The sequence below is a fragment of the Diadema antillarum genome, unplaced genomic scaffold, assembly GCF_040938485.1.
Source record: "Diadema antillarum isolate AM-2024a unplaced genomic scaffold, OU_Dant_1.0 seq00000837_RagTag, whole genome shotgun sequence".
NCBI classification, from domain to species: domain Eukaryota; kingdom Metazoa; phylum Echinodermata; class Echinoidea; order Diadematoida; family Diadematidae; genus Diadema; species Diadema antillarum.
The window spans coordinates 332,462-345,803 of record NW_027271713.1 but is presented as its reverse complement, the minus strand read 5'-3'; the positions used below and the strand labels follow the sequence as shown (position 1 = coordinate 345,803).

General features: G+C 36.3%; 1 protein-coding gene across 10 annotated transcripts in view; it reads left to right on the top strand.

Moving 5' to 3' along the window:
- The window catches only part of LOC139740142 (voltage-dependent calcium channel type A subunit alpha-1-like), a 280,936-nt gene that overhangs the window by 219,948 nt on the left and 47,646 nt on the right, over positions 1 to 13,342 (top strand). For 8 of the 10 annotated variants that reach the window (XM_071650722.1, XM_071650727.1, XM_071650721.1 and 5 more), the window contains one exon: positions 4,911 to 5,006. The exons of 1 other annotated variant lie outside the window; for it this stretch is intronic. In XM_071650722.1, the coding sequence (XP_071506823.1) occupies positions 4,911 to 5,006 (96 nt within the window). Of the gene's footprint in view, positions 1 to 4,910; positions 5,007 to 10,748; positions 11,716 to 13,342 lie in introns of those variants that run through there. One more of the 10 variants, XM_071650730.1, reaches the window with a different exon arrangement.

Here is a 13,342-nt window from a genome sequence, read left to right as displayed (position 1 = left end):
GAGTCTGTCTGTAACAGTAATCTGTGTGGTGTGTCATATATTATATGCATTTAGCGAATAACAGGTTTTTGATTTTTCTACATCTGTTTCTTGCATTTTTTAATCATCCACTCAGCAACCAAAACCAGAAGTTAAATTCTTATGTCTCCATAGAGATATTCAAATGTTTCAAGACCAATGCCTATAAAAAGAAAACAGCTATGTGTCACGGAAAATGATTTCTAATCAATTAAAAATCAATTTTTCTTCATCTGAAGTTTTACCCTTATCTTTTTATATCTTCTAGATGTCTTGTGTTTGTATAGAAACTGATTCTTTTCAGTCCAAGAGGGACAATTCTTTTTAGTTTCTCTTTTGATAACATGACATACTCTCCTCTTTAAGCTAAATTTGTTTTCGTGTTCTCAGATCCATTTAGTTTTACCCAGTCCGAATGATGATGTGGGTCATCAAAAGGTTCAGACTACCTCCCCTTACCTTCTTTGGAAAATCATGTCCTTGGAATACACTTTTCAAAATCGAACAAGAACATGCATGGAAAATGGACGGAAAAAAACAAAGCAATTGCCTCTCTTAATGTTGATTTAAAAGCTTTACTTCATTCATGCATGGATATAAATGCATATATTTGTTTGTGTATATTTCTTTGCGTTTGCTTTGCCCTTGCGTAGGCAGGCTTGCTTGTATGTTTCTCCCCGTTTGATTTATTATTTGGAGTTTTTCCACACCCTGCTGTGTTTCATGCATTTTAGCATGTTACTTTTTTTGCACTTCCTCATATTTTAATAGGTATATCCTATGCATGCCTTTTACTTGCAGTGAATCATTTGCATGTATTTCCCTTAGCACATCTTGTATTCTACTCCATAAATCATCTTTCCAAAAATGTATGTAATAATTCCAGAACAGTCATTACTTCCAAGATATATGTCTAATTCATTTCCAATACTCATGTTAGACATTACAACAATATGATAAACTATGAAGTACTTACCAGCTCTTTAATTTTACGAATGTATACCATGTGTGTGATATATAACATATCAAATTCGGCTAGAGAACTTGAATGCTGTTTTCCAATACTTGGCTATATGATATAGTTTAAACAAATATTGACAAGTGTGTGAATATTTGGGTTAATTCATTTTTTTCTCAAAGAAAGTCACAAAACAAACTTTTATTTATATTGTGTTTAAACTGCAAGTGCAAATTTACTGATTCTGTGATTTTAACTATGTATGATTTTAACTATATATTGATTCATGTATCTACTGTATATTCTGTAAAGGAAAAATATGTGAATTTTTTCAAAATTCCAAAATGTCATAGTTTATTTCTATTACTCATAAGAGCTTATAGAAAATATAGATCCCGAAGGTTTTGTGTCAGGTTGTGAGTCAAAGAAGCATATAAAAAGACTAAAAAAGAAATGATACAGTTATAATCAAAGAGAGGCATAAACAAAATTTTGGGAATTTTAGTAGAATACTTGTTTATTTGTTTGTTGTTGTTTTTTGATTCAACAAACTTTGCATTAAAGATATACATGACCATGATTCATCAATTATTGTATTTACACTAGAGTCCCTAGCAGAAAGTACTATTGCGAAGATAATTGAGATTGAAATAAAGATATTATTCAGAGGGTTGAAGGTTCAGGTGTGATGGAGATTGTAGCATATTATCAGTTGTCATGAATTTTCATTCCACAAAACAGTCATTGAGATTTCTAGGGTACAATATTGGGCTGGCAAACCTGTTCCTTTTGCTATTTTTCATTATTTAAAACACAAAGTACATGTGTATTGTAATCCAGCTCTTATAACTTGACACTTTATTTCAATCTTTGGCTTCTTCCGTACAAAAAATCAAACCCAAACGTAAACTTTGAACTCATATGAAATCAAGTTTTGAGGAAAGTAGTTATCGTCGTTCAACTCTCGAGTGTACTTTTAGGTACTTCTTTGACTTTTTAAATTCTATCATGGAATATCACCTTTTGATAGATTTTCTCTTCCAGTATGCTATCCAAAGTGCAATTCCTTACCACTTTATACTTTAATGAATCGAGTAACTGCCATCAATTTCCCCTTATGTCATCATCGATTGCTTATTAAAAGACTACAATAATTTCAAGTGACAAATAATGATTTTGATATTGACCTCTTGTGAAAAGAGGAAAAGATAGAAATGAGAGATTTGTTGTGTGATGACATATCATCCAATTAGCATATTTATATAGTCTCTCCTGAAGCCACTGTTTCCTGAAAAAAAAAGTGAAATTTTGATATTTTATAACTTTGTGATTTTAGGTCTCTTTCAATGAATGCACATCTTTCAATTCATCTGATATTACTCTAGTCATTAGAGCCAATTTCAACAGGACACGGAATTGCACTTTGCACCTGTGTGCCACCCACAACTAATGTATACGCCATATAATTCGCGAGTCTAAATTTTTGCAAAGCGGGACTTCCCGACAATTTTGCGAGTGGTTAAATTCGCGATCATGGAGTCCTGTACTGAACGGAGAAATGTATATGCATACTTCACATTCATATCGGCATTAGAGTCAATATTTTTGTTTGATTAATTTTTTTTAATTTGTTTTTAATTTCACGAATAGCAGCTGACTCGCAAAATTCATAAAAAATAAAAACCTCGCGAAATATTCGGCGTATACACTAATCTGTTTAGAGCGTCTCTGCCTCAGCATCGTGTGTTTTATTTTTTTGTTTGTTCATTCTTTTTTTTCTTTTTTGGGCTGCGGTGTCATCAGATTTAACCAAAAGTGGAGCTCTTGAAGATTACTGTAGTTCAAACAAATATACAAATGCTGTACATTCAGCTTCAATGAATTCAAGAAATACATCACATTAGATCTAATTTTTCCGATTTCCTTTGGTACGGATAATGTTAGAATTCCTTTGGTACGGATGATGTTAGAAATTGCACTTGTAGTCTTTTTGGAGGCTGTAGACAACAAGTTAAGAGGGGAATATGCAACTTCATACACAAATAACATTTAAGTTCTTTCAGATATTTAAAGTAGATTATAGGGACTGGTAAAAATTCTTCCTGCACTCCCTCCGCATTTCACAGTAGAATATTGCCAATATATGACATGAATTTTCACTTGTAAGAATAACAACATTTTGGGCATTTTTTTCAGTTTGTTTTAAATGCTTCAGAAGCAACTCTTCATATACAGTTACATTTATGATCAAATTGCAATCAAAACTTGTCTGCGTATTGCAGATAAAGATTGACTTTTAGACCTTGATAGATCACAGAAAAGCACTCTGGCACATCAGTGGAAGTAAACCAAAAGATAATGTCATCATTGTATAAGGTATGCAAATTATGATAAGTAAACATAATTATGAAGATTGTAACAAGTTGAAACACAACTTAGTAATAGGATTGATTGTTATAAATTTTGGACTTCAGTTAAACATTTTTGCCGCTTGTTGCTCAAGAGAAAGATTTGATTGTGTCAGTACTGTTTAATGGTTAGTACTCTACACCACCTGGCATTATGTTGAATGTGTGTTTTTGGCATAATGACAGTTGGAAGCCTTAGATGCAACTTTGATATTTCATTGAGAAAAACATTTTTTTTACAAGAATTTGTAAAAAGTTTAAGGTAATCTATTGACAGCAACAAAGTACCGTGGAGACATGAAATATGCTGTTTCAACTGATGAACAGGAGCATGCATTAAATTTCTTATCAAGACAAGCTCAAATAAAAATGAGAATTTTATTGTTTGTGAGGCACATGTAAAGAAAGTAAATGTACTTTGCTCGGGACAGCAAGCACAGTTTGTATGGTGTCTTTTTTTTCCAAATTCAATAGATGAAAATAACACACACACACACTCTATAAAGATTTGTTGAGAGTGAATTATTTTGAATTACATGTCTTAAGAAGCACATCACATCACTTTAAAAGTTTATTCTCTGGGGTATAAAATTTGTTAGCTATCATGTTTTGGGGTTTTTTTTAGGAATGTGGTGTTCTGTTAATGTAGGTTATTGAGAAGGCTTCTTAAAACTCCATTGGTTATTTGAGTTTGGCTAGAGAGGGCACCTTTTCTGTGAAAACAAACATGTGACTTCATCAAATTAAGTTAAGAAGATGAGCATAATGTGAACAATGGAGCTTAGTTTCCGAGTTATACTTGAAAATGATACATGATATTCAATTTTCATGGAAACATTTCTGTATTCCTTGATCAGGTCATTGGTTCAGAATGATGTATCTCGTGTATTACATGGTCTGGCTCCAGCATCTGATGATTGCATATGTTGCTATTGCTCTAAAAGAAAGAGCTAAAATTTTTGATTCATTATGTACATCTGCTGACAAGGCTTTAAGTATTAAGCAGGTCACAAAAGACACTTCTTTTGATATCCCATGTCAAATTTAATTCAGCATCAGACAAAAAAAAAAAAAGATTCTTGTTTGTACTGCATTTTTAAAAGCTAGATAAATCTCTCTTTTCCTGACAATCTTTTTGTAGTATAATAGCTTTGGATATATACTAAAAGCTGATTTTGTCTGTGTTGCCACTTTGATGAAGAGTGTTTGTGATAGCGGCACAATTTTTATTGTCTAGCTGTGGCTTCAAACTCCACTTTCATGCACGTGTGCATCTGTTTTCCATATCTGTGTGGCATTCATTATTCACTGTTTTGCTTTTGGGTTTTAATTTTAGTGTGTGTGTGTGTGTTCTGATATAATAGGCGCTTGTCTTCTCGCTCGGCAAAGCACCCGAGCGTGACTTCAACGCCTGCCCCGTGTTTGTTTGCGCGTGTTGAGCGTGTCACATGACCCTTTTTTTTTTCCGCCCGTGGATTTCCCATCCCTCCACCGCATGCTTTCCATTTACCCTCCCTCTATCTCAGGAGCTTGTCTACTTCAAGTACCTATACAAGAAATACCCCGACTTTGACATCAACGATGAGCGCTACCAGAACACCTTTTCGGATGAGTTTCGCCGAGTATGCAAAATTTAATTTTCTTTTATGCTTTTTCGATTGTTTTGTTCTTGTTTCGATCTCCATCTCCCCCAAACTTTTTTTTAATGAATATCTACAGTCTTTCTTCATTAGTTTGTGAAAATTTCATTTAGACTTTTCTGTGATGGTTCAAATAATGCCTCATGATGCATTCCTATTTGAGATTAAATCATAAGTGTTCTCCTTTCTTGCATGCACCAAAATTTATACTATTTTTTGGCAGGCTTAGAAAACAAATCTCAGTAAATAAGAAGACCTCAGTGTAAACACATGTTTGGCTTGCATCTTTGTAAGCGAGCCACACAGTGATATACTGAAGGCCGAAGAAATGGAGATGGAAATATGAATTCTATTTTGTTTACGAGGATATTTATTTCAGGTTACAATCGAAAAGAATATCAAGATTGTGTAGGTGACCAACATTCATACCTTGACTATTATCCTCCTAGGAAAAGTCATGAGAACACATTCACACACACACATCAATATTTCAACATTTTAGGGTATTCACACAGTGATGCCAGAAAAGACTGCACACTGTATACAGTTGGATTCCATGTCCCTTCATGATTTCTATGTATGTTTGTCTGTCCCTGTCTGTCTGTCTGTCTGTCTGTCTGTCTGTCTGTCTGGCAGTGTGTGTTCCAATTTATGTGAGAGCATCTAAGCAAGTTGTGTGCAGAAAGTGGATATATCTGTACACTGTATTATATGTCAGTAATGATCGAGAGCCGGAAGGGGCTACCTGTATGGATGAGGTGTCAGCCAATGATGCAAACTGTGGATGGGCGTGTCAGTGATTATGAGATGACATTGTATGTGTGCATGGTGTTTTCTGTCACAGACATGTTGTCTGGGGTGATGGGTGCATAATATTAGAGTGTCAAAGTCATGCTGCAATTAGTTATATTCATGTGATGACACGCTATCTGTATATACTTTAATCCTTTCAGCCCCACCTTCACAAATTGCCACCGGAAATGCTTGTCAATGGCAGTGGTGGAGTTGAGTCATTGTGAAGTTGTGTACTGGGCCAACAAGATCTTGGTTCTGAAAGAACCAATGTTTCTGTGTGTCATCGTAGAATATAATATGATAGCTTGCATGTACATGGGGAAAGTGATGGGATTCTATCATGTGCCCTGTCTTCCACTGATGGAGGCTGTAATTATAGCGCGCTTGCCGGAGATATCAGAGACCATCTTTCACCACTTTGCTGCAGCAATGTTCCAGCATATACGCGATGTGATTTTTAGAGAAAAGGAGAAGGTTGCACATAAACATGGTAATGTATCTGTATGTGACTTGAAGAAGTGGCAGCGGGAGGTGTATCCAAGCAGGAGGTGATCTCCATGCGCAGCTTTGATGAGCCCTCAGATGTGCAGTAGTCAGAAGGAAGATGGTGCGCACCATGTGCTTGCATATCTGGTATCCTAGCAACAGCAGCTTCCAAGCTTAAAGAGCCACCTACAGAAAGGAAGAAAATACAGAATTGAAAAGCAGCCAACAATGGATCATGGTGGTGGGGTGGTATCAGTATGACAGCTTGCCGCCACCTGTAGAGAGATTGCCTGATCAGATCAGCCTCCTCCTCCTCCTCTGCATGAAATCAGCATCTGGATGTTTTCATCTTGGGGAGAGTGGTCTACTGTCGCCATGCCAACGGTGTCTGTCGCATCATCAAAGCTTAACATCATCAAATAACTCTGGTGACATGGTATTCATTACTCTCTCTTTTTTTAGAATTTGTCAAACTTGTATCTTGGTGGTTGGTTCTCTTTCCCTGTCCAAGCTTTGAGTATGTATAATCTATACTTTTGCAAAGAGAGTAACTCCAATTTCAATATCAAAATCATCTTTGCTTAAACAATATGATTCCATTGAAATGTTTGTGTATAGTTTTTTTTTTCTTTTACTACAAATGTACTTTGCATAAGTGTTTATGTTTCTTTTGCAGCTAGATGAAGATCCATATGAAATCACCTATGTTTCTTCTGAATTGTTTCTTTCCCTACAGTTTGTGTGATGGCATACACATTGCATCATACAGGAGAGTCATCTCAATCTCAGTGATATGATAAACACATATGTTACTGGTACTAGTAAAGTGCAGATTCTGATTATACCATTAATGTTGTCATGTGTTCCCAACCACACTCAGACGTTGTCGGGTTCTGTCAAAATATTGTGTGTTTCATCAACACGCACTTGTCACAATTACCCTGTCGCATTTCACTGATCTGTCTTTGCAGTGATGATATAAGTTTTCTCATTTTTTTTCTGAGATTTGCATTACATTTGGATGTACTCAGAGTTTGTACGTGATGTTTTTTATTTTCTATTCGTAACGTAAACTCTGTTGCTGATTTCTGTTTTGTTTGTATACCTCCTACTCATTGCCAAACAACAGCAACGAGAGCAGATGAAGGAGGAATATAGGAAGAAGATCGCCGCCCGCAAAGAGGTGGAGAGATTGCGCAAAGCTCACCTCTCCGTTGTGGGCACCTCTGGCGATGCAGATGATGAGGCAGAGCATACCTACCATGAGGTATATGTGTGACCCGGGGCAGAGGGGTCGGCCAGAAAGTGCGCCCTTTCTGAGAAAACAAACTTGTGACTTCATCGAGAAATCAGCACAAAGGGGCGAATCATCAGGTCTGAAAGAAGAAGAGAGACCTTGTAATATTTAAAAAGAAACAAACCAATCAAAAAAGTTTTTGTGGTTTGTGAAAAGCTGAAATATAGATCACTGAGTATGAGGGCATAGCCTGCCAAAAATATGTTTGTAGTGAGGAGAAATAGATTTGTAATAATCAAATCCAAATTCACAGGGACACACCTCCTGATAAAACTTTAGCATTTTTGTAAAATTATCAAATCAAGAGCCAAATACTCATGACGAACCTCTTCTCAGTGACCCATGCATGCTGAATATGTTGTCACAAGTGTGTTGCCATGGTAACCCTCCGATGCCCTGATTGGTGGATGGGAATCCTAACACCGCAAAATGCTCCCTCAGAAAGCCAGACTCCGTGCATTATCAGCCCAAAGAAATGTTTTAAAGATAACGAAGAGAGACACGCAGTTGAGGCATACAGAGGACCTAACACTTCATCAGTACTTGATGCCGCTTCAGCCCATGGAGACGAATCATAGATCTAACATCTCTCTTTTTTTTCATTGTGCGTTTGTTACTCAATTGAAGACATGAAAATTGTCCTTTTGGAAAAGATGAAAGATTATATCCAGCAACAATTCATTGAGAGTGGATTGAACTACAGAAATATACAAAACATATATGCACATTGAGTGCTGCCTGTTGCTGTCAAAATTGTGATCCCTTGGATCTCTGGAAAGCTTTGAAGCAAAATTTGTGAACACAACAGGATGGAAGATCAACGACATGACAATTCTCACATTAAGATACTTTTACAACTTTGATGTTTAAGATTGAGCAAGTTCTGATGAGATTTATGAAGTATTCTGCATCTCAATTTAGTTTTGCAGTGCAAGAAATTTCAAAAAGGAGAGAAGTGAATTTCCAGGTTGAGCATATAATACATCCATATAGATTGGATTTTATTTCAAAGTACAAAAAAGTTAGGCTATTTGTAAAAGCTGCCAGCTACTGTTTTCATCTCATATCTATGGTGGTATTTAAAAGCTCAGTAAGATGCTAGAAGCACTTAGCTTGTTGTGTGATGTTGATGAGGATCGGTTATAAAGAGAAAGTGATTTTGAGGCTGAAAAGTCACTTTGACTACAAGCTGTACATCAAACAAACATGAACACTATTTTTGTAGAATCTCAAGCATTGTACAATGGCTGAAGACCATGGCTAATAATTCATGGGAAAATGGAGTAGATGGAATAAACACTTGCTTGGTTGGTGTAGTTTGGGTGTATCTATTTGCGGGGAAAAGTGCAGTCTTGTGTCTTTTGAAATGTCATCTGCTTTTTTGGACCATTTTACACTTTATCATCTGCAAGGAAGTCAAGTTTGGGTAGAGGGTTTTGCCCATTGGTTTCATCAAGTAGCTGTAGTGTATAAGTTGGTGTAACTCATCGGCTGTGTAAGAACACCTTTCATTTTAGAGTACATGTCTGCATGTTGAGGCATTTAGCAGGTGTGGAGCTGGGAGGTGTTGAGTTAGCTGGTGTAGTGTCGGGCGAGCTGTGCTTGCTTTGATCTGTTTTGCAGAGGGGTTATTCATGGTGAGTAGCTACATGATATTAAACAAGATATTTTCATGAGAAAAAAGCTAGTTCATCATGCATGCTTTGGCAATAATTTGGCTGACAATCACACCCTGGTGTATTTTTTGCAGCGGCGTCCACGGATATGGTCCCCATGGTTCTAAAAATGCGGTATAAAGACACATGTATGTACATCAGATAGTTTCCATATTCACCTACTATATGCACTAGCCATATGTTGCACACATTTACTATACCCTGTACATGTACCACATGTCTTATATCTTCTGACTGGGATGTAGTGTAGAAATTCTAATCACACCTGAAACACTGTAGGCTGTACCAGACATCCACATCGTGTAGTTACCATGGTTACTATAAAGCCCTCCGTGCTAGCATAATTGCCTATATATAACAATGTTAACAATTCATCATGCATGATAACAATATAGTCAAATCCATAGTAATTCAAACTGCTACTGTTCACATAGATAACATATTGTTGGCCACTAACCCTTGACAGAATTGTGAAGTGAAGATCATTCAGTCAGTAAAAATTATTTAGCCACAAAAGTAAAAAGTAACACTACAAGACAGTTTAGTAGTGGATGTCTGTAGAAAATGCTTGGGGAGTATCTGGGATATAACACAATACCATAACAATAGCCATAATTTTCCCATTGCACTTACTGTCAAATATTCTACTGGCCCTCTGCTTTTCCTTTGGACCTTGGTACCTGCATAATCTTTCAAAACTTCTTTATAAGTTTCTATCCTGGGCAAAGTCTCATGTAACGTTATCATCTTCATCAAGAAAAAAAAATCCTGAATTTTACATTTGCCAATTTTACACAAAGAGGAAGCAACTCTTTGCAGCCAATGAATGCAAATTTTCTTCTCCTTTTATTCGGGATGGCTTCATAGAGATGGTGTAGTTTGAAAAATAGCAGAAAGAAAAAACGAAATTACCTTACCTTGGCCCTTTTGCATAAAAGTCATTTTTATTATGAAACTGCTTGTTTTAAGGAACAAAATTATATCTTCATCAAAAATATGAATTGGTTGAAAGTTTTGTGTCTTTCAGTTATTCAGTGTGAAAGCATAAGTCATAAAACAAGTCATAAAACATAAATCCTTATGCAACCATTCTTTTTTAAATCATTGTAATGGTTGATCAGTCATAGTTGTAACATCACAGAGATACTTTGGAGGAAATGAAATTAATGTTAACAAAATCATAATTGTTATTAAAAAATGCTGAGCATGACACGAAATAGAGTGAAAAATGTTCTTCCAATTTTCTTTCAGAAGGCAATCCAATTAGATTCACTGTCAAGTACACTAGGACACATGAAGAATCTTTTATTCTTTCCCATTTCTCATGCCATATTCATATGTCATCACGTCATAATCATCTGTTGCCATGACAACAAGTGTTCATCCAGCAGGTTTGTGGTTCTGCTCGTTTCATCTCACCGCTTTAATCCCTCATGTAAACTTGCTCTCTTTATCACAACATTCTTCCAGACTCCGGGAGTTGTAGGGGATGTGTCGGGAGCGGATGATGATGCCCAAGAAGAGACGGGAACACCGTTGCTATGAGCAACGGGAATGCCGTTTGCTATGAGCGACATAAACACTCTCCACCTCTTCCTCCTCTCTAACCTTCAACCCCGGGAGGTTGACAATGGATTTGCTGGATAATGCTATTTCCCATTGGATATTTAACTCCCTTTGAACACATCTGCTGCTTGTTCAGTTCATGATTGTCTGGCTTTACATTATTAAAGTGTGGTAACACTGTTTGGGTTCATCTGGACAACTGATGCTAGAGGGCAATGAACTACACCCTTCCAGTGCTACATCTTGCAGCCTGTTTATGTGTGTGCATGTTCTTCGATGGGACCATGATGGTATACTGTGTATGAGCCTAATTCAGAGCATGATTCCATTGTTATATACTTCTTGTCTTAATTTTCTATATCTTAATCCATGTGAATGTGTGTGTTAAATGTGCAATAGAAATGATATTAGGCACTTCATTGTCATGTAAATAGAAGTTCTTGTTCTCCTCTGTGGAATTCTGAAAAGCATGAGTTCTGAAAAAAAAATCTGATGGAGAAATGTTCTAAAGCATGCCTCTGAAATTCAGTTCTTTTTCTCTGACCAATCAGCATGCCCTTCCAAGTTGGTTTCATCCTCTGTGATATTAGAAGATTCTTCTTTATGAAACAGACAAAGCTTTCCACATATGTCTGGTTCCATCAATAAGCTTGATATATTTCTGCATTCCACTTCTTTTTTAACAAGCATGGAATTCATTACCTTGTCATAACATTGATTCAATCAGTGGTGAAAGCTTACCATATTGCTTTTACCAGCAGAGAGTGGGCATTTGTAAGGTTCACTGCAACTCCAAAGAATTGATTACCAGGGGCGGATCCAGGAATTCCGTAAAGGAGTGGCACCTTTAGAAGATTAAAGGGGGGCCTACGTGCCCCCCCCCCCCCCATTTTTTTCTTTTAATTCTTTTGTTTTAACAAAAAAATAAAGATGGGTGTGCCCCCCCCCCCCTCCTGGATCTGTCACTGATTACAGTAAATAGTGAGGAATATATATCAGGAGATTTATTCAGTACATTCAAAAAGGGATATGTTTTTGTTTGGCAGTTTTGCTCGACTCAGATTCACATGGAATTCTCCTATTTAGAACTATGGTCATGTTACTCTTCATGAGTTGTACTTTGCAAACTAAACTGCTAACTATCATGTACTTATGTATATTAAGAGCAATAGAATCAAACTGCAGTCGCCACCATGCAGCTTTTGCAGTTTGTGGAGAATATATTTGTGGAGGTTATATTTGATGAATTTTAACTAACAGAGTTTTCTAACATCAATGCCCATTCATGTTTTTTTGCTAACACATACAAGTATGTATAGGGTCATATGTGTTTCTGATACGCAGAGTCTATACATTTCACATTATGTACTTTATATGTCATCCCTGGGTTGACAAGACCGTTTATCCACAAAGACCATGTGTTTTCTGGAGAGGAAAAAAAATCATATTTCTATTTTTGCAACAATTTTGCAAAATGACAGTAATGTTGATGTCGAATAATATAGAAACATTATTTTGGTTTGTATTCATAATTGCAATGCTTTAAAATTTTCTGAATATTTGCCAATTGAAGACACAGTCTTGTTAACCCCAGGGACGATAATGGTTTAAGTCCTATTATGCCGCACTACGTAATATATAAATGCACGTATATATGTCACATAAATGGGTATATATTCATTATGTATGTATGCATCATTATCCCTGTTGTCAGTTGATTTGAGGATAGACATGAGAAATTATACACTGTGTTTGCACTGTCAAGTAAGACAACTTGTAGTTATGTGCAAATTTGTACAAACCACATCATGCACAAGGGACAATATGTTTTGTGAATATGTATGAGAATCGCCCAGCAGCGTCAGTCACCTGTGAGGAATGATATTAAATGCTGTCCACGAGTTCAGTTATGAGTAAAGTTATGCCACATGAAAGTGATAGGCAATGAAATGTAACATTTTGCAATCACAACGTAATCTACATGGTCTGTGTATCATTATGTTGCAGATTTGCCAGAGATTTTAGTTTTAAGGCCTTATAAACATGATGAGTTGTTTTTGCAGCGCACCAAGTCAATGAGAAAATGCAATAGAATTGGATTTCTTTTGTAAGTGGATAACAGAATTAGGAAAGAGACCACTTATGAAAACCATTTAAAAGTAAATCCCACATCAGGTCAACAGAGTTGTTAATCAGATATTAACTCATTGAAGACCGGTCCTGAGTATACTCGTGCAGGTGTCTGTGAGAGATGCGTGTTATAGCAAAATCAGATCATTCTCAATTGGTTAAAAGACATTGACTTCCTGATGGAGTTGTTGGGGCTAGTCAGGTGGGTGATTTTGTAGGTTTTCAAGTTTCTCTTTCCTAATGCATGTATAATAGTTGGATGGATTTATCTTTTGAATGCCTTCCAAACAATGGAATGAAACATTCAGCATGACGATTCTCCTCTGCTTCTGCATGAATTCTTTTCGTTGTATCATGTCTTATTTTTA